The sequence below is a fragment of the Bos taurus genome, chromosome 4 (genome assembly GCF_002263795.3).
Source record: "Bos taurus isolate L1 Dominette 01449 registration number 42190680 breed Hereford chromosome 4, ARS-UCD2.0, whole genome shotgun sequence".
Taxonomy (NCBI): domain Eukaryota; kingdom Metazoa; phylum Chordata; class Mammalia; order Artiodactyla; family Bovidae; genus Bos; species Bos taurus.
The window spans coordinates 110,414,058-110,437,698 of record NC_037331.1 but is presented as its reverse complement, the minus strand read 5'-3'; the positions used below and the strand labels follow the sequence as shown (position 1 = coordinate 110,437,698).

The following is a 23,641-nucleotide window of genomic DNA, read 5'->3' as shown; positions in this document are numbered from 1 at the left end:
CAGTAGGTACTTGTTGTTTATCTATCTTATATACAGCAGTGTGCATATGCATTTTAAATTTTTAAACAGTTTTAGGGAAAAAAGCACAAATTAATAATAGTTTATGAGACAACCATAAAATTTTAAAAACTCACTTAAAATGCGACTAAATGTATTAATAACAGCTGAATATACACTATATATTCAGCTTCCCTGGTGGCACAGAGGTTAAAGTGTCTGCCTGCAATGTGGGAGACCTGGGTTTGATCCCTGGGTTGGGAAGATCCCCTGGAGAAGGAAATGGCAACCCACTCCAGTATTCTTGCCTGGAGAATCCCATGGACAGAGGAGCCTGGTGGGCTACAGTCCACGGGTCGCAAAGAGTCGGACACGACTGAGCGACTTCACTTCATACACTATATAGCATTTGCCTTAGAGTTTAACTATGGGAAGGAAAGAGAAAATCTAAGAATAAACACACAAAAAAGAATCAGGAATCTACAAAAGGAAAAACAGGGGCGTTCTGAAATACATTAGGGAAATATTTTCAAGTGGCACGGAACTGAACTTATTAGGTGCTATAGTAGTTAATATCATAGGTTCGGATTACTGAGACTTTAATAGAGTGTTGAATTTCCTATCCACAATTTATTTTACCAATTTCTGCTCTGGTTGATAGTAATAAAATCTTCCATGCTTAATGACATGCAGCATCACACTGTGAATAATATTACTAAATACTATTATAGTTGAAAGTATTGCTTTATTCCTTCTCGCTGTGCATAGTTTCTTTACTGGGGGACTCCTATTTTCCTTTGGGATGATGACTTAGATACTCCTTATAGTTTCTCTCTTTTCAACAACCTTCAGCTCATGTCCTATCTTATAGAAGGTAACCTGGTGAAGCATCACAGGCTCAATTTACCAGATTCCTTACAACTAAGAGAAGTGGGTTCAAATCCCAATTTCTAATGCAATTCATCATTTGATATTAGGTGGTTGCTTCTTTTTTCTTGTTATATGTCCTCATCAATAAAATATTCTCTAATACTGTCATTATTCTCATGGTAAAAAAAATAGCTTCAGTTGTTAGATTAATAATCAGATATTGATATGACTCACATTATTGCCTTATTAATGACACTGTGGTTCAGTGACAACCTTGACTCTAAAAAAGAAATGCATTGACCATTTTGTTAGCTGCCAAGAGTTTCAAAAGTGAGACAGGGATTAACCAGATACCTCTGGGTGTCCTTTCTCCCACCATCTTTAAGAAAATAATCCTGCTTTTCAGCTGAGCACATGCTCCACAGCCAATATATGGCATTTCCCACCCTCTTTGAACAAGATTTGGTCTCATGAGATTTAAGCCAAAGGGTTGCGTGTGATTCTAAGAACTATAATTAAAGGAGGGATGGGGGCACAGTGTTCTTCACTCCCTTCCTTCACACTGTCTGGAATGCAAAATGGAAAGTGAGTAGTCAACTTTGAGTGAGTTGCAGAGGGGATGGAATAGCAGTGGAATAAAAGGAGACTGGGGTCTTGACCATCATGGTGCTGCCTCATGAGCCCAGGGCTAACTGCCTACAGGCCCCTTTTAGGTGAAAGGAATAAACGTGTCTGTTATATGCAGTCTAATTAATTATAACTGATACATGTAGTAATACTATGTATTGCTAATAATATGTAGTAATATCTGTTATTCCCTGATGCCTCCTCTCAAACAAGCCATGTGCTACTATTTTCGCTTTATGGAAAGGGAATATGATTCGTCCAATGTCACACAACCAGGAAGGGGCAAAAAGGGATTTAAACCCAGGCTTAATGGCTCCAATTTGAGCTCATACACTTGATTTTCTCCAAAACTGCATCATGTTGAGATACAAAGGTAGACCCAGACATATTCATGGGCACCATCTGCCGATAATTGCAGTATCTAAGGAAAGTAATTGGATTGCAGCTCTACAAAGGGAAGTAAGCTGAGTCTCTCCTGACTCTCTGTCAATTTAAATTTCTTTCTACGTCTCCCTGACAAATATGTCTCAGGGATTTTAGTCCACAGGTGAGGTTCTCAAACATGGTATTTTATCTAGAAGGGCTCTGAAGTGTTGATGAAACTGCTGACCATATAGGAGGGGTTGTGTGTGCAAGAATATTCATAGATTTCACCGCAAATTCAACAGGGACTATGATCCCAAATTTTTAATTCTGTTTTTTTGAAAATTGGAATTGTGTTTGCCCATTGCTAATGTTTTAGGATTTCTCACCTCTTCTAGAATACTTCAAAGTTTATTAATGTAGGAGATAGGTCTGTAGGAGATAGGTCACATAAGCCAAGATTAATACTAATTTAGAGAAGATAGGAATTCAGGGAATTTTCACATTCTTTGCCTTTCAACAATCATTTTCACTTTACAGAGATGTTTTTTTGGGAGTAATTATTCCCTGATAACCTTAAATTTATTTTAATGTCAATAAAAGCCTCTGTATCAAAGTTTATATTGCATATTCCATTCTAAATTTCTGTTTAGAAATATATGTAATATATTCATATTATTGGACTTCCCTGGTGGCTCAGATGGCAAAGCGTCTGCCTACAATGTGGGAGACCCAGGTTCAATCTCTGGGTCGGGAAGATGTCCTGGAGAAGGAAATGGCAACCCACTCCAGTATTCTTGCCTGGAAAATCCCATGGACGGAGGAGCCTGTAGGCTACAGTCCATGGGGTCGCAAAGAGTAAAATAAAATAAAAGTCTCTGTATCAAAGTTTATATTGCATATTCCATTCTAAATTTCTGTTTAGAAATATATGTAATATATTCATATTACAGAAAATTTAGATTAGAAGCTATTTAAACATATAAGGAAAATAAAAAAAATATAGTTGTAAAACCTGACTTTTCACATACTATTTTATGATAAGTACATTTTATGTTCTAACTACATATAAATCTAAAAGATTTATGGGTGGATATCAATAATACCACCAACTCAATGGACATAAGTTTGAAAAAATTCCAGAAGATAGTGAAGGAGAGGGATGTTTGGCATGCTGTAGTCCATGGGGTTGCAAAGAGCTGGACATGACTTAGCAACTGAACAACAGCAATCAGTAGCACACATATATGTGTATATATTTATATATCTGTAATTTCAACAATGGGACCAAGGCACATTGAAATGGCACAGCAAAGTCATAGGGGTGCCCCAGTGATGAACCTGTTTTTACAGAACTTTTATTCCTACTTTTGATTAACATTTTTGATGGACACTGTAAAGTTGAATTGCTCTCCAAAAAATTATTTTAAAAAAACTTTATATGCCTCTCAGTGTATTATGAGAATATGTATTTTTACCAGACCAATATGATCACTGATTATTTTCAATCTTTAGTCATTTGGAAGGTAAAAAATATCTTTTTATTTATGAACAATCTCTTTAAAACAGTCTGTAGTTTTATTTATTTTATGACATTTATATCTGAGAAAATAGAACTTGTCAAAGGAACTATCTATAGTCATGAATTTATAAATGGTTTAATGTAGGATTTCTTCTGCAATGCTTTCTAATAAATACTAGGCAATCATGTATATAATATACTGTATATTATCAAGAACAAGCAATTTATAATTACCAATAAAAAGATTATGACTTAATTTATTCTGGTTTTGTTAAATGGCTCTGATAACATAATAAATGGTCCTTTTCTTCAAATACATGCTACTTTGGTTCCAAGTTTTAAAAAATATTTCAATAACTCATTAACAATTTAAAATTTAATGAAATGTCCTATATTAATAAATTAGGTTGTGAAGCTGTAAGTGTTCTTTGGAGAATAAAATGAAAATGGTATATGAAGGTATATAATTAATAATAATTCAACAAGACAGCATAAAACTGAAGCAGTCACTTGATGCAGGACAATTCACACATCCTCAGGTTTACCTCATAGTCCAAATCCAGGTAGTCAAACTCCCCGTTGGTGCGGAAGTGCTGTGTGCTTCTGTCCAGGGTGAGGTTGATGCTCCGGCCCTGGCGCTCAATGACCACAGAGTGCCAGTGGTGATCATCCAGCAGGCTTCCTGTCATCACGGACGTGTGGCCGTATATGGGGCCAAGCTGGTTGCTTCCTGAATCACGTGAATGGAAAAGGACCCAGGTAAAGACACCAGAACTCTATGTCATCTGCTACACCATGGGCAGACATTTTTATGGCATCTCTGTCTATTGTAGTTTACATAGGACAACCAGCATGGAATGATACTTAACAATAGTGGCATGTTCAAACTACATAAAAGCTATTAAAGATGGAAAAATCTCTGTTCCCTTAAAAACCATGAGCTTTATTTATTTATTTTTTCAATTACTGGGCCATGAATTCTGCTAAGTTTGGTATATTCCGTATGAAGTCAGTGCCCTATGGGCTCTGGAGTCAGAGTCCCTGGATTCTGATGCTCTTCCATCACTGGCTTGCTCCATGATCCTGGCCAAGGTAACTGCTCTCTGAGCCTCTCTTTGGTCATATGTAAAATGGGAAAAATAATAGTACCTGCTTTACAAAGTTGCTGTGAGGATTAAATTAATCTGTACAAGTAAAGAACTTATTTCCTGACATACAGTGAATGTTCATTAAAAGTTACCTGTTAATTTTTATTATTTTTTTTGTTATTATTATTATTGGTCAAGAAAATACAACATGACAAATATTTTCTGATTCCTAAAGCCATAATCTTAAGCACAACATAATATTTAATGTCATGGAAAATTTACTCAAGTTATACTTTAAAATAAACATCTGCAAAATTACATATGTAGCATTAGTTCAATTTTGAAATAAGATCTCCATAGCAACAGAACTATAAATAAGAGTGGAAGATTGTGAAAGTCTGAAATATTTATTAAGGTCATCTCTGGATGCTGTTTACATATTTTATACCATTTTCTATTTTGTCTAATCAAGCATTACTTTTTATGGTCAGGCAAAACTAAATGCTATAAAATAGACTATTGCTTCAGAATAAATAGCATAATAGAAATAAAATAAACACACAATTGACTGAAGAATTATTTCCTTTTTTCACATTTATGATGCTAATACACTTATACCTGACATTTTCTATGGATCTCCTATATGAATTTTTTTTTCCTTTTGGTGATGAAATCAAATGTTTCCCTGTGACTGTGATTATGACTGTGTATGTAGATAGGGATGGGAGAGGAAGAAAGAAAAGAAAGAGTAAGTTTAAGTGAAAGAATACATTCAGTTTTATTACATTAAATATTTAGACTAGAAGACTAAGCAGTATCTAGATGTGCCTGTATTAAGGAAATAGCATTAAAACTGAGAGTGGATATCTGAATGGATGTGTTTCCATGGTTGTCATAAATTTGTCAATAATACTCTATGTAAATTGCTTTCCAATGACATGGTAATGATCTTTTTGTATGAGGCCATATGATCAGTTCTTGTTTCAGAATAGTAACATCACACTCTTACAAGGCCCAGCGGCTTTTAAAGGCTACTCTGTGTATTTCACTTTAAAAAAAAAAAAAGGAGAAAAGTTTGAAAAAATAAATTACTTTAGATATGATCCAATTTTATAAAGAATTAATATGTAAAGCATTAATCACTCTTTTCTACCACTAAAAATAGTGTGGTCTAGTTTTTCCAGACATTTTTAAAAATTATATAAATATAATCATATAATTCATATACATATAAAATATTGATATAACATTTATAATTTGCCTACTGTTTTAATTTAATGCCTGTCACATTCCCCAAATTATTTAACACATACCAATATATTTGTATGTGTTAATTTTTTTTCTTTCAATATTTGCTATTGTAACTAATATCACAAAGTATACATCCTTGGACAGAAATTCTAGAGCTGTTTCTTATTATTTCTTTATGATTACAAAATACATAGAAAATTAAAATATCTGAAGATATATTATTAAATTGTTTTCTTGAAATATTTTTAGGACAAAGAATCCTTTTTATTGTATAACACACTGATACAGATACTATTATTTTTAAAATTTATTTACTTGCTTGAAAAAATTGGAATCATTATTTTATTGTATATTTCTTTCATAGATAGCTTGATTGAGCACTTGGTGTTTACAGACTATTTATAATTTTTCTTCAGTGAGTTTTCCTTACATTCAGTTCAGTCGCTCAGTCTTCTCCTAAAGTCTTAGTACAGTTATAGAGTGGAATGAATTTTCATTCAAGAATGACATTAAACTTCTCTATTTGAATTTTCCCAGGTTTTGGCATGCATTTTCATTTTACAATTTGAATATAAAAACTTAAATATCTTTGTATATTTTTAAAATCAGCTTTCTTGGATAGTTTTCTTGTTATGGAAGCTATTTTTTCTGTCAGATAAGATTTTGAATGTGAAAGTTTTATAATGAAGAATAATCTTTGTAGATACTCTATTAAGTATTATCAACTGAAAAAAACTAACTGAAGTTGTATTTTTTAGTATACTAATGATTTTCAATGTAATAAAAGTTAATATATGGGAAACAAGCCATATTTAAGAAAGTTAAAACCATGTTGATAAGAAAACCAAGCAGGCAGGGTCTCTTTGTGTTCCAATGTTCAGTTTTATAGCTTTCCATTGGGATGCATTCAACATGAAAATTTTAGTTATTGATATAATTTAGACTACAAAATCTTTATAGAATCCTAAAATCACTAAACATAAAAATATGGAATATATGATGCCCTTCAAACAACTCTTGAATAAATTCTGAAAGTTTTAGGCCAGCAAGAAGAGGATAGATATATTACTGATTTGCATAAATTGTAACTCTGAATGTCAGTATCTGTCTTGTGGACCTTCCCTTTAGTTTTAAGTAAATCTTAACTACATTATCAAAATACAAACATGTATTAGGCTTGTCCACTTAGAAACAACAACAATAGCCCAAAACAAAATAGTAACTCCTTCTTTGAGTTTCATCTCATTTTCTAATTGGCATATTATTTCTCTGATTCCTTCATTTCTAGTTGATTATACTTAAAATAGTCATTTGCACCCTTTTTATCTTTCCTTAACTGATGACAATAAAACTACTATTCTTTTTATTTTAATGAGAATAGATCAACAGTAACTACTATATTGCCAGTGACCTCACTTTTCTGTTTTAAATGACATTTTAGGTGACAGCCTCCTCTCCTTCCCTGGTCTCTGTGATGCCATATACTCATATTTCCTCCTACTCACTGTCTCTTCTCCTCCGGCGTCATGAGTAGCACCTTCTCCTGTCAATATGACACACGGAACTCCCTAATAGAATCTCAACTTTGATGACTATCAGGCAGCAAAAATGCACCATGTTCCAACAGATCTCTAGACTTTCTCTATTGGAAGGAATTAGTACTCCTCCGTTAGAAGAAAGTGAAGAGAAAATAAGGCTTTCTGCATTTCTATAAATGGTACAAATGTCTATTTGGAACTCAAGCCATACCTTAGGGTTATTATTTATATGTTCTCTTTCTTTTTTACTCCATACTCAATTAATTACAAACCATACTAACTTTACAACCAAAACCATCTCCCAGGTGAATCTGTTTTTCTACATCTCCTCTGAAAGCCACCTTCTGCAAGCAGTGGTCATCTCTCAGTTACACCAGGCAGAAGTCCAGCTGTAACTCATGTTCATGCAAGCATTTTCTCTTACAGAAGTCTCAGTACCTTTCTCAAAATAAGATCATGAGGCCATATAGTTTAAAGTCTACCAACAGCTTCCCATTCTTAAAATAACATCTAATTTCATCTTCTATCCTTTGAATACCCATACTAGCCCCCTCATCTCGTTCCTTGGGCAGATCGGGTCTTAGTCGCTCATGATTCTTTCTCAACTGCTTTGTCCCAGATATTTTCAGGGCTTGTTTTTGTCATCACTGAAACCTCATCATGAATATCTTCTTGGAAAGGACTTTCCTCACTACATATTCTAATAATACCCCCTCGCCTATACAGTATCCTTTATCGTATCAAGCTTATTTAATTGATTTCATACTACTCATCAGTATTTGAGGTCATTTCTTCTGATTTAGTTGCTTTAAAATAATAGAGAATACAGTGTCCGGCTGTATGCCAAATGCTAGTATCGTAACTGCATAGAACAGGTGTTGATACATATTTACAAATGAGTATATATATAAATATATATCAAGCACTATGAATTAAAAATGAATTGACAACAACATAATGTGAACTCTTTTTATAATTTACATTTTAAGGATTAAAGACCATTAGCATTTAACTAACAGGGATACCAATAAATGGAAGGAATGGTGCCAAAAATCAGAACATACCTAGGTTTAAACTGAAGACCAGCTTGGCTTTTTTGAGTTCCAAAGTAATATAATCCCCTTGCTGTCCTTCCCCGTGTAAGATTACCCCTTCACTTTCAGAAGTTTTAAATTTCAAGGCAATGACATCTTTCAGTGTTTTCATCTTCTTGTTTCTGAATCTATATGGTAACACAACATGGCCATCAAAGTTGATAACATCAGCCCCTAAAAAAGAAATAAATAACATTTTAGTTTTGTTATTGTATGTTGACCTTCAGTCTGAAGTATATCTTCTTCCAATTGGGTGCCGGCACTGAATAAACGACAAAAAGGGGTTTTTTTCTTGAAAACGCTTTAGTCCTGGGTTCTCCTTCTCTTTCTATTCTTGTTTTATTCTGTGTCTTGAAGTGGATTTTATGGAAAGGACTTGAACAGAATGATGATAGGAAACCCTTAACAATTTAAAACTCTTTCTTCAACTGTTATACTAATAACATATGTTCCATCAATGACTTATATGCTTCAAAATTTTGACTTAGAAATTTGGAGGTTACCTGAAAAGTAAAAATGTTAATCCCTCAGATATTATGAGACTTTAATATTTTCCTTCTTAAACGAGGCTAAGTGTTCATGATTTTAAATATATATTTTGCTAACAAGTTTTCTTTTCTATGACATAATAATAAAGGATCGTAGAAGGCAGAGTTTGTGGTATACTCATTTTCTAATGTTTTTTATATTCTACTACATTTTCAGTAAACTTTATGGTAGCACCTAGAGTTTATAGTGAATTGAACTTTAACTTGCTTTATCCCTTGCTCTTACGGTTCATGTCTATTTCAAATTCCTTATTAACCCCTTGCCTTTCCAATAGAGAAGTGTGTTGCCCATGTTCTCAACTACTCTGAAAAAAGACAGTCTCACCCATATGTGATTAGAAGAACACAAATCTAATCTATGCTGTGAGTGGATGTAGTTTGATCTGAAGGAATTTCATTGAAAACATGAAATTATATAAACTTTTACAAAGTATGAACAACTTTTTCCCACCCTCAGAAACAGAGGATAGTGGGCAACAGTGTAGTAACTGTTTCTTATTGACACCAGGAAAAGAAAATGAAATGGTCTTATTTATTACACACTGTTGCTTCGTGGGTTGCCAACTCACAGAATGGGTCAGTGATGACTACAATAATCCAGATCAAATTCTAAGTCCAAATAGAATCTTAGTCACCCTAATCAGACCCTTTTCAATAAGAATACTTTTAGCTTTTAAAGTTGTGGAAAACCGAGTCACATTGGCTCTAAAAATGATGATGGTGTGTGTGTTCAGTTGTGTCCAGCTCTTTCCGACAACATGGACAACAGCCCGCCAGGCTCCTCTTGCCCTTTCCAGGCAAGAAGCTGGTGGAGCAGGTTGCCATTTCTGCCTCCACTGGATCTTCCCAACCCAGGGATCGAATCCATGTCTCTTGGACAAAACTAGTCACACTGGAAACCTAATCACATTCAGTAGCTCTAATTATCTCAGGATTATAAGCCAGGATGAAGCCTGCCTCTAGTTTGGGGTAAGATTTTGCCAGAGAACCCAGAGAGAGAGACACTAGAGAAAAACTAACAGCAAGTGGAAAACCTAATATAAATATCTTCTTATCACACATCCTAGTTCTCTTCAGTTCTCTTAGCTTCAATCAGCCCGGGGGATATTTTGGATCCTGGTAACAGTAACAATAGCCAGCTACATCATGGTGGTGAAGGTGTGGAGCTACCAGAGGTTATATTCACTCTTTTTTCTGTGCAGTATTTGCCAGCATAAGTTTTGCTCTTAACTAATGCCATAAAGTGAACTGTCACAAATCCACTTATTTCAAATATTGCTTAAAAGTATCTCTAAGTTTTCCCTTCAAGTCAATAGACTTTGAATATTTTAAAAATATGATATATCTTGTTAGCAAAAACATTTCTGACTTTAAGTGACAGTTCAGAGAATCATTGCATTCTAAAAAGTTCACAAGGGAAAACATAACTTGGAACTTTGTTTTAATTCTCACAGTCAATTATTTACTATAAGACCTTATACAGTCATAAAAAGACTTTCTTAATCAACGGAATTCTGTTCTGAGACTGTGAATCACAGAGGTTTATTTTACTACGGAGGAAAAAAAGCAGACATTAAATTTTGGCTTCTGCTAACACTGCAAAGCCAATTAGATTTTAGCTTAATCATCTATACTGTCACAGCTGAATTCCAATTGCACTATTTTTATCATCTGTGATGAGAGAGAAAACAGAGAAAAAGTGGAATCTGATTATCAGATCCCAGGTTGAATTTATAATCCAGCAGTTGGCAGAAATTACTTTTTGTCTTGCAAAGTGCATAAACAAAAAAGTCAGAAGGAGGGAGTAAATTCTGAATCCCAGAAAGTAATTCTGCAGTCAGTTGCATATCAGTGACAGTTGAATAACAGACACATCATCATTTTATATACCTCCAATATATATTAATTGACAGCAAACATTCTGCATTCATCTCTTAGGAAGTAAATGTTCCCAGAGCTTAGACAGAGGAAGAAATTCACCCCTCCCATGTTTTCTCCTAACTCAGAATCTACATTCAGTTTTGGGCACAGAATAGTGATTTATACAAGTGTTGATGCCTTTCTTCCTTAGTTTTATGCAAATGAAAAAAGCGACAGGAAGGACGAGCATGTTTTTCCCTTCAGACAGTCCTAGGATATTAACAAAAACATGAAGAAATGTTATTCATGAGGATCAAATCTCATCTTACAGGTGGTCAGTGGTCAGCTGAAAAACATAGTACTCTCTGAGCCAGGTCTCTCACCTTACCACATCCAAGCTGTTCTTCCAGGAACGGGTTAAATGCTTGCACAAAGTTAGCCTGTGGATGTGAACTCAGAGTTGGCTTTGAAACTACAAATTCCCAGAAGTAATCTATGGTATATAATTTATACATAAACATACACCATATACTTTTAAGAGTCTCTGAGATATTGTAAAAATCTATCAGAGTTTAGTTCTTTTTCCTACAACATACATTACAATTTCATTTGACATCTAATAATACATTGTGCTTATTTTGGGATAAGCCACATTTTCCCCCTATTACCCTGATTGCTTTTCACTCCTTAGAATAAAGTTTTCTCTGCAGTGATTAAACATGTGGTTGAGCTGTTTAAGCAATCTGAACTATAGTATGGCTAGTCAAAAAGTGAATGCAAAATCAGAGTGCGTCCATGATTTTGTTTCTAACAATAACTCAGAGAGGTTGGAGTGTGTCCAATTCATCAGATCATCATAGTAGAGAAAGCTTTTTCTTTTTTTTTTTTAATTTCATTGTTACTTACCCTTCAGTTTCTCTGAGTTTGTACATACTCAGATGAGATATTTCGGAAAAGTGTTTTTCATCTAAAGAGTTTACAATTTTAAAAAGTGCCCTTGCTAATTTTTAATACAAATGTAATATATGTTTATTGTTAAAAAAGAAATTAAACAACATTCTTAAACAATAAGAAATTAAACAATACATTTCCACAGAATGTAGAAAGTGAATCCCCAAAACAAGAGATCAGCAGTGTTAAGTGGGTAATAGGTTGGTGCATCTTTCTAGATTTTCTCTCTCTCTCTTTCTAATGTATGGAATGATCTATATATTATTCCATATATGTGAGTGTGCGTGTGTGTGTATTTAGAGAGAGGGTGGGGAAGGGAAAGAGCAAGGAGAATGTAGTTTCACTTAATTATGGTTCAAAATGTGTTTCTGACAATGTGTTTATAATGTGCAAACCTGAACGTTTTAGTAAATTAATATATTTTAATGATCTTCATGCAGCAAGGTACTTACAATAAAGTAAGAATGTATATAACTTGAAATAGAATTTATTGTATTTAGTTGAAAAAATTAAAATGTATTTGTATACATCACCACAAAGTAAACAAATAAATACTTGGAAAATACTTTCGTTTTCCTGTTTTCTCTTACATATTTCCTGATAGAAAACTTAGAATAATAGGAAGGTTTAAATAAGAAAAATAAAGGGACGATTCTATTTTCATGAAATATCCACTTACATGTCTGATTATTTTAATTTGTATATATGCAGTTTGGACAAGGAAATGGCAACCAACTCCAGTATTCTTGCCTGGAAAATCCCATGGACAGAGGAGCTTGGTGGGTGACAATTAGATACACAGAAGGATCATAGTCCATATAGTTTTGTTACTGAACACTATGTTTATTTTTTTTTAATCTCGTTGTTTTCTTCCAAATCAGGATTTTAATTCGCTAAAAATATATGATCATTTGGATGTCTGATTTCTTCAATGAGAATCTGTTTTACAGTTTTCTTTTTAATACACTTTTTATTTTAGAATAATTTTTGATTTAAAGAAAAGTTGCAAAGATACAATGGTGAGTTCCTATACACTCTCCACCCAACTTCCCCTAACATTAACATTTTATATAACTGAGTACATTTGTGAAGTCTAAGGCATAACTTGATTGTTGTGATTTAGTCACTAAGTCATATCTGACACTTTTGTGACCCCATGGACTGTAGCCTACTAGGCTTGTCTGTTCACGAGATTTCCCAGGCAAGAATACTGGAATGGGTTGCCATTTCCTTCTCTAGGGGATCTTCCTGACCCAGGGATCAAACTCACATCTCCTGCATCACAGGCGGATTCTTTATGACTCAGCCACTGGAGAAGTCCCAAGATATAAGTTAGGTATATCATTATTCACTGAAATATACACTATATTTGGATTTCACCAGTTGTCACAAATTTGTTTGCTTGCTTTTCCTATTCCAGGATCCAGTCCAGGATCTCACATTTCATTTTTGTTAGCATCCAAAGTAGTGACTGACTCTTTGCAACCCCATGGACAGTAGCACACCAGGCTTTCCTGTCCTTCCTATCTCCTGGTGTTTGCTCAAACTCATTGAGTTGGTGATGCCATCCAACCAACTCATCCTCTGTTGCCCCTATCTCCTAATGCCTTCAATCTTTCCTAGCATCAGGGTCTTTTCCAATGAGTTGTCTCTTCGCATCAGGTGGCCAACATATTGGAGCTTCAGCTTCAGCATCAGTCCTTCCAGTGAATATTCAGGGTTGATGTCCTTTAGGGTTGACTGGATTGGCCTCCTTGCTGTCCAGGGGACTCATGAATCTTCTCCAGCACCACAACTTGAGAACATCAATTCTTTGGCACTCCTCCTTCTTTATGGTCCAGCTCTCACATTACTTAGCTTCCTGAAACTCCTCCAATCTGTGATATTTCCTCAGTCGTTCTTTGTCTTTCACAACTTTGACACTTTAGAAGAGTACTGGTCAGGTTATATTTTTCAGAATCCTTCTCAGTCAGGCTTGGTCTGTAGTTTTCTTAGGACAAGATTGGTATTGCTTGGGGAAAAAAGCCCAGAGTTGGCGTGTCTTCATCACTCCCTATCTGGTGAGGCGCAATGGCAACATGACTTTCCAGAAGTGATATTGATCAAGGTGATGTCTGCCATGCTTCTTCACTGTAAAGTGACTATTTTCCCCTTTCCATACTTCATTCTGTGGAAGCAAGTCACCAAGTCCAGCCTATGTTTCAGGGGAGGAGAATTAAGTTCCACCTCCTGGAGTGGGGAGTTCATCTACATATATTACTTAGAATTCTTCTGTAAGGAAGATTTCTTATATTTATTCATTCATTCCAATACTTTGGCCACCTGATGTGAAGAGCTGTCTCACTAGGAGAGACCCTGATGCTGGGAAAAATTCAGGGCAAGAGGAGAAGAGGTTGATAGAGGATGAGATGGTTGGATGGCATCACTGACTCAATGGACATGAGTTTGAGCAAACTCCAGGAGATAGTGAAGGACAGGGAAGCCTGGTATGCTGCAGTCCCTGGGGTCAGAAAAAGTCAGACATGACTTATTAGTGACTGACAACAATGATTCATTCATTAAAACATGTATTTATATAATTATGGGACTGTGCATGTTTATTTCTTCTTTGACTTTAATTCAATACTTGCTCAAATGGTCCCGTATTTTTAGCCACTGGGATCTCTTTGAGGTTGGCTCCTTTGTCCATGTATCAGGATTAGCCCGCTGTGGCCCTCTCCTGCCCTTCCCCCTCCTTCTCTTCTTCTTACACCTCAGCCCCCTCCCTCCCCCTTCTCTTCCCCTCCCCACCTCTTCCTCCTCTTCTGAGTCCTCCTCAGCCTCTTGCTTTCTCCTTTCTCTTCTCTCTTTCTGCCACTATATGATGCCCTAAGCTCATCTTGCATTTTCTTCTGCCCCAGACCTACAATCAGCCATTTTCCCAAGGAGCCACCATTTCTTTCACTGTTGCATGGCACTGAGAAGCTTGCAGGTATTTCTTTTTTTACTTTATACATGATACAATTTCTACAAATAAATATAGTTGTCATCATCTACATGATCTATTCTTCCACAAAACAAATAAATTATTCAATGAAAAAGAATAAAAACTCATAACCATTACCTAGTTATCTACTTCATAAAGATTTGCAATGATTTTGAGGCTTTTTTCATTTTAATCAAATGTTTTTGCATAAACAGTGATTTTTAAAGGCCATAATAATTGCTAATATGTATTTAAGTGATTACTGATTACCACTTAAATACGTTGAAGTGTTTGTTAATATTTATGTGGTAATGCATAGGGCTTAATATTTTAAAGTAATTTTTGTTTCATTATCATAAAATAAATATGTACTCACTGTAAAAATTTATGTCATATAAAATACAAAAATAAGTCAATTTAAATTAGTTACAATCACACCACATAGATAGCAAAATACTTTTTGTACATCTAATTTATCTCTGGTTTTCTACAAATCCAAACATTTTTATAATGAACATTCTTGCAGTGAGATTCCTGAGCACTGGAATAATTATTTCCTTACTTTCAATTTCCAAAATTCTTAATTAAAGGATATCAGTAGAGATGCATGTTAATGAGTTACTATGAAATCTAACATTATGTAATGTATATAAATAAATACCCAAGTCACATTCAAGAGTTTGAAATACATCTCTGAAACTAAAGTTGAAAAACACTAGAAGGTGGAATTTGCTTAGTTTTGCCAGCTTTTACATAGATGCAAACCTACATATTCTTTTTAAAATCAGTAGTCAATATTCTAAATATGTTGACCTTTCTTTGCAAAATACCACGTCACCATCTTCATCTCTATATTCACTCACTACCCTTCTTCTTCATAGCATTTATTTCTACCTAACATATTTGGGAAAGCTCAATTCTGGGAAAAGATCCTGATGCTGCGAAAGATTTAAGGGTAGGAGGAGAATGGTGGTAACAGAGGATGAGATGGTTGGGCAGCATCACCAACTCAATGGACATGAGTTTGAGCAAACTCTGGGAGACAGTGAAGGACAGGGAAGCCTGGCATGCTGCAGTCCATGGGGTTGCAAAGAATCAGATACACTTGGCAACTGAATAACAACAAAAAAAGCTCAGTACTTAGAGCAGTGCCTTAGTCTATATTCATTAAGTATTTGTTGAATGATCGCATATTGTCATTTATATTCAGTGCATTAAAGTATAATAAACACTATTATTTTAAACGTTTTCTTTAACAATTTGAATCATAAGAATGGAAGAAATTTCAAGAATCATTCTGATTCACTTTGGTGCCACAGCTACTAATATAGCCAAGGTTTCAACTGTTAGAGAAAAAAATGGTGATTTTATGCTACATTTTTTGTGGCGGAGGGAAAAAATTCATGCCATTATTTATGACTTGGTGTTATCTAATTGATAGACATTAACTGGGATAGAACCTTGTCCATCTCATCACATATGCAGACTGTTTCTACTTGATTAATCTCCTTCTAACCTGCTGCCCTTTTCATTCAATATATCTGTGGTTTAAATATAAATAAATAGTTAATAGATTCCAAAAGGTCAATAACAGCTAATTTAGAGTAACAGGAGCAAATGAGCCTTCTTCAAATCCTTTGAAAAATAATCTACAGATAGACTTCAAAAAAATCACTTCTACTTGGGGAAAAATAAAATAAAAACCATAAAGGCTCTTTCAGGAAGGTCAGCATCTCACATTTTGTGCAATATTTCTCTCTAAAATGTGTTGCTTTGCCCTTAAGTGCTTGATAGCTCATGACAGAGCAACAACAATCACATCAGAGGTGTCTGATAGCATTTATCCATAACATTTGGACTCTGATATCCACATGGCCTTTCCACAGGCAAGTCTAACTCTACTTGCTCAACACATAATTCTTCCTCCAGGCCTTATATCCATTATACAGCCACTCAAGACAGAGCTCTGGGCCTTTCTTCAGCTCCTCCCTGTCCTGGGGACCTACATTCTGTTAGTTCCAAGTCTAATGAAATTTAGTACATCCATGTTTTTCAAACACATAGTTGACTGTTTATATGCACTGCCAGCAGGTTCCCATCACCTCACATACAGTCCATTGCATTAACATCGTGAATGAGCAACTCCCACCCTCCAGTTTTATTACCCTTAACTCTATCCTCCATACAGAAGCTAAAAAGATATTTTGAAATAAACTCTTCTACTGAAAAACTCTTCAATGTGGCCTGCAAAACCCTCAGGGATAGAGCTGCGTTCCTGACACTCTTGCATTTTAGCACCACCTTTCTCCTTGTAAACCTCCTGGATCCTTTGCTAATTTCACCTAATTTAATTTTCCTTTCCTCATGCTAAGTTCACTTCCTTCAATGAAGAGCTATTAAAAAAAAAAACAAAAAACTAAGTTTATGCTTATTCTTGTTTAAGCATCTTCTAAGCTTCAGATAAAGCTTACCTACTAGATAAATTCTCTTGTGTCAACAGCCCTCATCCACAGAGGCTTCCAAGGTGGCTCAGTGGTAAAGAACCTGCCTGCCAACGCAGGAGATGCAGATTCGATCCCTGAGTCAGGAATAACCCCTAGAGTGGGAAACAGCAACCGACTCCAGTACTCTCTCCTGGAAAATCCCACAGACAGAGGAGCCTGGCGGGCTATGGTCCATGGGGTCACAAAGAGTCAGACATGACTGAACACACACACATCACCCTTAGATATTTATCACACCACTTCTCATATTGAAATTATCTCTTTATGGATCTGATTTCCTGTGGACTTTAAGCTTTTCTAAGGTACAGCCTCTGGATGGATTCTTCTACTTTGTATTTCTTAACACAATAAACACTTCTCTCTTTTTAATTTTTTTAACTTATTCACTGTTTGGCTACACCACAGGGAATGTGGGATCTTAGTTCCCTGACCAGGGGTCGAATCCATGACCCCCACAGTGGAAGCACAACGTCTTGTCTAAACCACCGAACTGCCAGGGAAACCCCGATTAACACCTAAACTGATTTAAACATCACTGATATGTGAGACAACACGCAAAAGTGGAATTCCTCTGTTCCCACCTTCCTTCAAAACCATACCTGGTGCAATGCAGTCTGTTCTCTGAGAGTACAGACTCATATATGATTTAATGATCGGCACTTATGTCAGTACCATAATTGTATATTTCTGATATACATAAATAATTTAAAACATCAAATGCTTTAATTACACTCATTCTGGAGTTATTTTTAATAAGTCAACATTTAAAACATTTGACTACAGTATGAGTTTAAATACTATATATATATATGTCTTTAAACTGAATGCATTTAAGAGAAATGGCCATTTACACACGGAGAGGACATCAGAAAATCAGAGTGATCCACTTGAGAACAGGGTCACAGTTCTGATACATCTAATAATACAGAGGTAATAAGCAGTTTCTGAAAATTAGCATTAAACATTAGCATAAAATCTATTTGTAATAAATCCATATTGAAGCTATTCTTATTTATTTTTATAAATCAAAGAGTCAAACAAATTAGACCTGTCTTCTCTGTGATAATATTACTGTTTACTGAAAAGAGCTACAGTTTTTTACCATACATAATCTATTTTTCTGCTTAGGAAAATACTATCTATAAGTATCAAACTATAAGACTATTAAACTTTAGAACTATAAGTACTAAATACATCTTCCACTAATGAAGAAAGGAACCAGACATCAAGAAATCCCCCAGAACATTTCTTAATAAGAATTAGTCTCAACATTTATCTCAGATTTTTTAAAACCATTACTCAGTTAAACTTACTTCTTCTGGTTCCAGGAAAATCCTGTTGTCAGTCTTACATCCAAATTTCATTACTAAATTGGCTAAGGGATGGTAAGTTGATATAGCAATGTGTTTTGAAGCACTTTTTTCCTGGTAATTTATACAATGCTTAGGAAAAGATAGACAATCCACATAAATACAAGGGGAATGGTGAAAGAGGTTCACATCCGGGAGATTTCTCAGAGCTACCAGGGTCAGTATTAACCATGTCTTCCATTTGCTGGAGCTTCCCTGGTGGCTCACACAGTAAAGCGTCTGCCTACAATGTGGGAGACCAGGGTTCAATCCCTCGGTCAGGAAGGTCTCCTGGAGAAGGAAATGGCAACCCATTCCAGTACTCTTGCCTGGAAAACCCCATGGATGGAAGAACCTGGTAGGCTACAGGCCATAGGGTCGCAAAGAGTTGGACATGACTGAGCGACTTCACTCATTCACTTCCGTTTTCTGTATGTTGATGTGTTGATACGCGGGGCCTTGCTGATAACTCCCAGAGTGAGCCAGATCCTAAGGATGTTCTCCAAATACAGAAAAACCAGTCAAGAGTCCACAGCCTAGCTATCTCCTCTTTCAGGCCCTCACCCTCCAGGCCACTATCTACCTGCCCTAATCACTCCAGGGTCAGGAACCAAACAACCAGGGACAGGACCCCAGTCCCAGAGCCTCTTAAATTATTCAAACTAGTCAATCCTTAACCAGCTTACATGGCCTCACCCATTCCTTCCTGTGGAAACCACAGTGAAGGTTTTTTCCCATCCTCCCCACTACCTCTCTGCCCTCCCCATCCCCCCCAGGGTAGACCTGCCCTCTCCTCCTCAGAAGTTTAATAATAAACTACCTTTTCAATGACAGTTGTTTCCTGATATGTTGGCCTTAACTATACCTTAAATTTCCTATCAATATACCATATTTCAAGATACCCCTGTTGGCCTTGAAATAAAAGAAAGCGAAACTCACTCAGTCTTGTCTGACTCTGTGACCCCAAGGACTTATACAGTTGGAGGAATTCTCCAGGCCAGAATATTGGAGTGGGTAGCCTTTCCCTTCTCCACGGGATCTTCCCAACCCACAGATCGAACCCGGGTCTCCTGCATTGCAGGTGGATTCTTGATCAGCTGAGCTCAAGGGAAGCTTAAGAATACTAGAGTGGGTAGCCTATCCCTTCTTCAGCAGATCTTCCCAACCCAGGAATCAAACTGGGGTCTCCTGCATTGCAGGCCGATTCTCTATCAACTGAGCTATCAGCTTTCCTGTATCTCAAATAATCTATATTCCAAAATATTTTCTACAGAAAATCTTTAACTATAATTAAGAAAAGAAATAGAAAAAAATTGGCCAAACCAAAAAAGAAAAAAAAAATCTTAAGATTATTGGTAAGAGTTATCCCATAGATCTGAAAAAAAGAGAATTTGAAAAATCACTAGGAAATATCTGATATCAACTAGCATTCACTGAGGAGAAGGCAATGGCACCCCACTCCAGTACTGTTGCCCGGAAAATCCCATGGATGGAGGAGCCTGGTAGGCTGCAGTCCATGGGGTCGCTAAGAGTCAGACACGACTGAGCGACTTCACCTTCACTTTCTACTTTCATGCATTGGAGAAGGAAATGGCAACCCACTCCATTGTTCTTGCCTGGAGAATCCCATGGACGGAGAAGCCTGGTAGGCTGCAGTGCATGGGGCTGCACAGAGTTGGACACGACTGAAGCAACTTAGCAGCAGCAGCAGCATTCACTGAAATATCCTCTACACCCACATTATTGTACCAAGAAAGTGGGACTATTGAGGAACAGAGGTGAGTTTTATTAAAGAACAAATAGATGAGCTCCTTTATTAAAAGAAAGTTAAGATTAAGAAAAATCCAGACAGATAGGGGAAGAGCATATGCAGTTTCCTTAAAGAGCCAGTAGTTCTGCCTGAGTTTGATATATAAGGTTCATGAGTCCCGTTAAGGTTTAAATTGGAAGATGAAGAGTCTGCTGCTTCATATGGAAGATACGGGTCTAAGTGTTCAATGATGGTGTCCTAAGGGGAAGGCGTAGGACCAGCATCTTGAAAAGGTAACCCCTATGTTGATGTGGCAGAATTAGCGGGTTAGAAGACAGTGCAGAAGCAGAGAGAGCAAAGACCTCCCTGAGAGCAGCTAACCACCCAATCATGTTGATAAAGGTTAGACACAGCCAGACAACGAAGATAACTATGTCATTAAAAAATGCAAAACTTTCCGATGATGCATGGTTGATACTCAGAAAATCAAAGCACTTAAGGTTTCTCTAGTGATCGAAGGATTTCAGATGAATATTTACAAACATGTTTTTCTCCAAAGATGTGACAAACCCAACACCATAAAAGCATTAGGGATTTGAATGGAATTGAGACTTCCCTAAAAACAAACCCAAATGTCAAACATTCTTCTTTGAAATCTGTTATATATATATGGATTCACTTATTTTCACCACCTTAATTTTTAGATGGAATCTTTAGATGCCATCTTTAGCTATCACACATTTTAATGCTTTATCTTATTCAATTCCATATCTTAAAAATTCACCTGAATCTAAAAATGTCAACTAAGTACTTTTCCAAACAGTAGACAGTTTCCCAACAACTGCAAAGTTTCCTGGACAAGCAGCAATCTGTACTAGGTGACTAGTAAAGACGTCATTTTTATTTATTTTACTTTCTGTACTTTCCTGAAAGCCCAATGAATCGGTACAAATGATTTGCACCTACTGGCAAGAGATTGGGACATATGTTTAGAATGTTTTGAGTTTATGCATAGGATGTAGTACATCACAGCTTCATTTTATTTTTGGTTTGATTTCATATACCTTTGGGTGAATCTTTTATCTCAGCCATAAAATAGGATTAATAAAGCTCAGAATGTACACACGCTGTGACATAATGTGTTCTTTCCTCTCCGTTAGAGCAGTTGGGTCCTGTCTGATGAGATACTAAATGGTACTCCGCGGCCCCACCATCAACACACCTCAGCGAATCGGGCATTGGAGGGGATCTGATTCACTGTGAACATGGGTGCCGTCCATTACTCCGCGACACCCACATGCCCACTGGGGCCCCTGTGAGCAGGCTGAATTCATTCATTTCCATAAATGAGCAATGCTCCCACCACTTGTGCAGAGAACCAGTCCTGACAAGGATAAAATAATTGAAGTGCCTAAAACCAGAACTTCACTGGTCAGAGGGACAGCAGTTCACATACATCGGGGCTGCTAGCCTGTAAAACCTGATTTCTGTACGATTTTCTGACTTTCAAGAGAGATACAGGTGACAGAGACAATGTTCTCCTTGATTAAAAGATGAACAGGGAGAAGATGCTAGGTTAACATCAAAGACACTTGACCCTGCTAGTGGGAAAACAACAGGGAGTATTTGGGATATATTCAGGGTATGGGGGAGGTAGAGTCTCTCCACCTGGGGCAAACAGAAGCTACGCAGCAATTTTGATGTCATTCAAACAATCCATTTCCTAGAAAAGTTAGCAATCCAACATTGTAATGAATCCTCTCACCCTCTATTTTTAAATGTTGAGCAGCTGCCCTGGGGTTGTATTAAGCAGAGACTTCTGGTTAGTACCCTACAGCCAGGTTTTGTTCAGCCACACATTCCTATGGGCTTTCCATGTGGCGCTAGCAGTAAAGAACCTGACTGCCAATGCAGGAGACAGAAAAGATGTGGTCACCTCTGGGTCAGGAAGACATCCTGAAGGAGGATCCTTGCCTGGAGAATCCCATGGATAGAGGAGCCTGGTAGGCTACAGTCCATAGGTTCGCACAGAGTCAGACACGACTGAAGCGATTTATCATGCACAAATCCCTTTTAACTTGAATACTGTCAAAATATAAGACTAAACAGATCATAATAAGACTGAACATTTAAGTTTATTTTCCATGGTATCATAATTTACCTGTGAATGACCACAGCATGTATCGACAAGGAATTTTATTTCTTAAAAAGCAAATTCCTTGGAAAAGATGTTCAGTTCAGTTCAGTCGCTCAGTTGTGTCTGACTCTTTGCGACCCCATGAATGGCAGCATGCCAGGCCTCCCTGTCCATCACCAACTCCCAGAGTTTACTCAGACCCATGTGCATGGAGTCGGCGATGCTGTCCAGCCATCTCATCCTCTGTCATCCCCTTCTCTTCCTGCCCCCAATCCCTCCCAGCATCAGAGTCTTTTCCAATGAGTCAACTCTTCACATGAGGTGGCCAAAGTATTGGAGTTTCAGCTTCAACATCAGTCCTTCCAATGAACACCCAGGACTGATCTCCTTTAGGATGGACTGGTTGGATCTCCTTGCAGTCCAAGAGACTCTCAAGAGTCTTCTCCAACACCACAGTTCAAAAGCATCAATTCTTTGGTGCTTAGCTTTCTTCACAGTCCAACTCTCACATCCATACATGACTGCTGGAAAAACCATAGCCCTGACTAGACGGACCTTTGTTGGCAAAGTAATGTCTCTGTTTTTAAATATGCTATCTAGGTTGGTCATAACTTTCCTTCCAAGGAGTAAGCGTCTTTTAATGGCTGCAATCACCATCTGCAGTGATTTTGGAGCCCAGAAAAATAAAGTCTGACACTGTTTCCACTGTTTCTCCATTTATTTCCCATGAAGTGATGGGACCAGATGCCATGATCTTAGTTTTCTGAATGTTGAGTTTTAAGCCAACTTTTTCACTCTCTTCCTTCACTTTCATCAAGAGGCTTTTTAGTTCCTCTTCACTTTCTGCCATAAGGGCAGAAAAGATGTTGCTGCTGCTGCTGCTGCTAAGTCTCTTCAGTCATGTCCGACTCTGTGACCCCATAGATGGCAACCCACCAGGCTCTGCTGTCCTTGGGATTCTCCAGGCAAGAACACTGGAGTGGGTTGCCATTTCCTTCTCCAGTGCATGAAAGTGAAAAGTGAAAGTGAAGTCTCTCAGTCGTGTCCGACTCCTCTCGATCCCATGGACTGCAGCCTACCAGGCTCCTCCATCCATGGGATTTTCCAGGCAAGAGTATGGATAGTGCTAAATGGAGAGTGAATGATTTAAAAAATAATTTTAATATATTATGTGATACAAAGATATAATACTCTATGCTGTGTCGGTAGCTCAGTGACCATCTCTTT

The 23,641-nt window shown here is 36.7% G+C and overlaps 1 protein-coding gene across 1 annotated transcript in view; it reads right to left on the bottom strand.

Annotated features, from left to right (window-relative positions):
- CNTNAP2 (contactin associated protein 2) overlaps positions 1-23,641 on the bottom strand; it is a 2,325,432-nt gene that overhangs the window by 1,313,320 nt on the left and 988,471 nt on the right. The window contains exons 6-7 of the mRNA XM_024991213.2: positions 8,321-8,524; positions 3,925-4,109 (exon numbers count right to left, since the gene is read on the bottom strand). Coding sequence (XP_024846981.1) covers positions 3,925-4,109; positions 8,321-8,524 — 389 coding nt within the window. The remainder of the gene's footprint in view (positions 1-3,924; positions 4,110-8,320; positions 8,525-23,641) is intronic.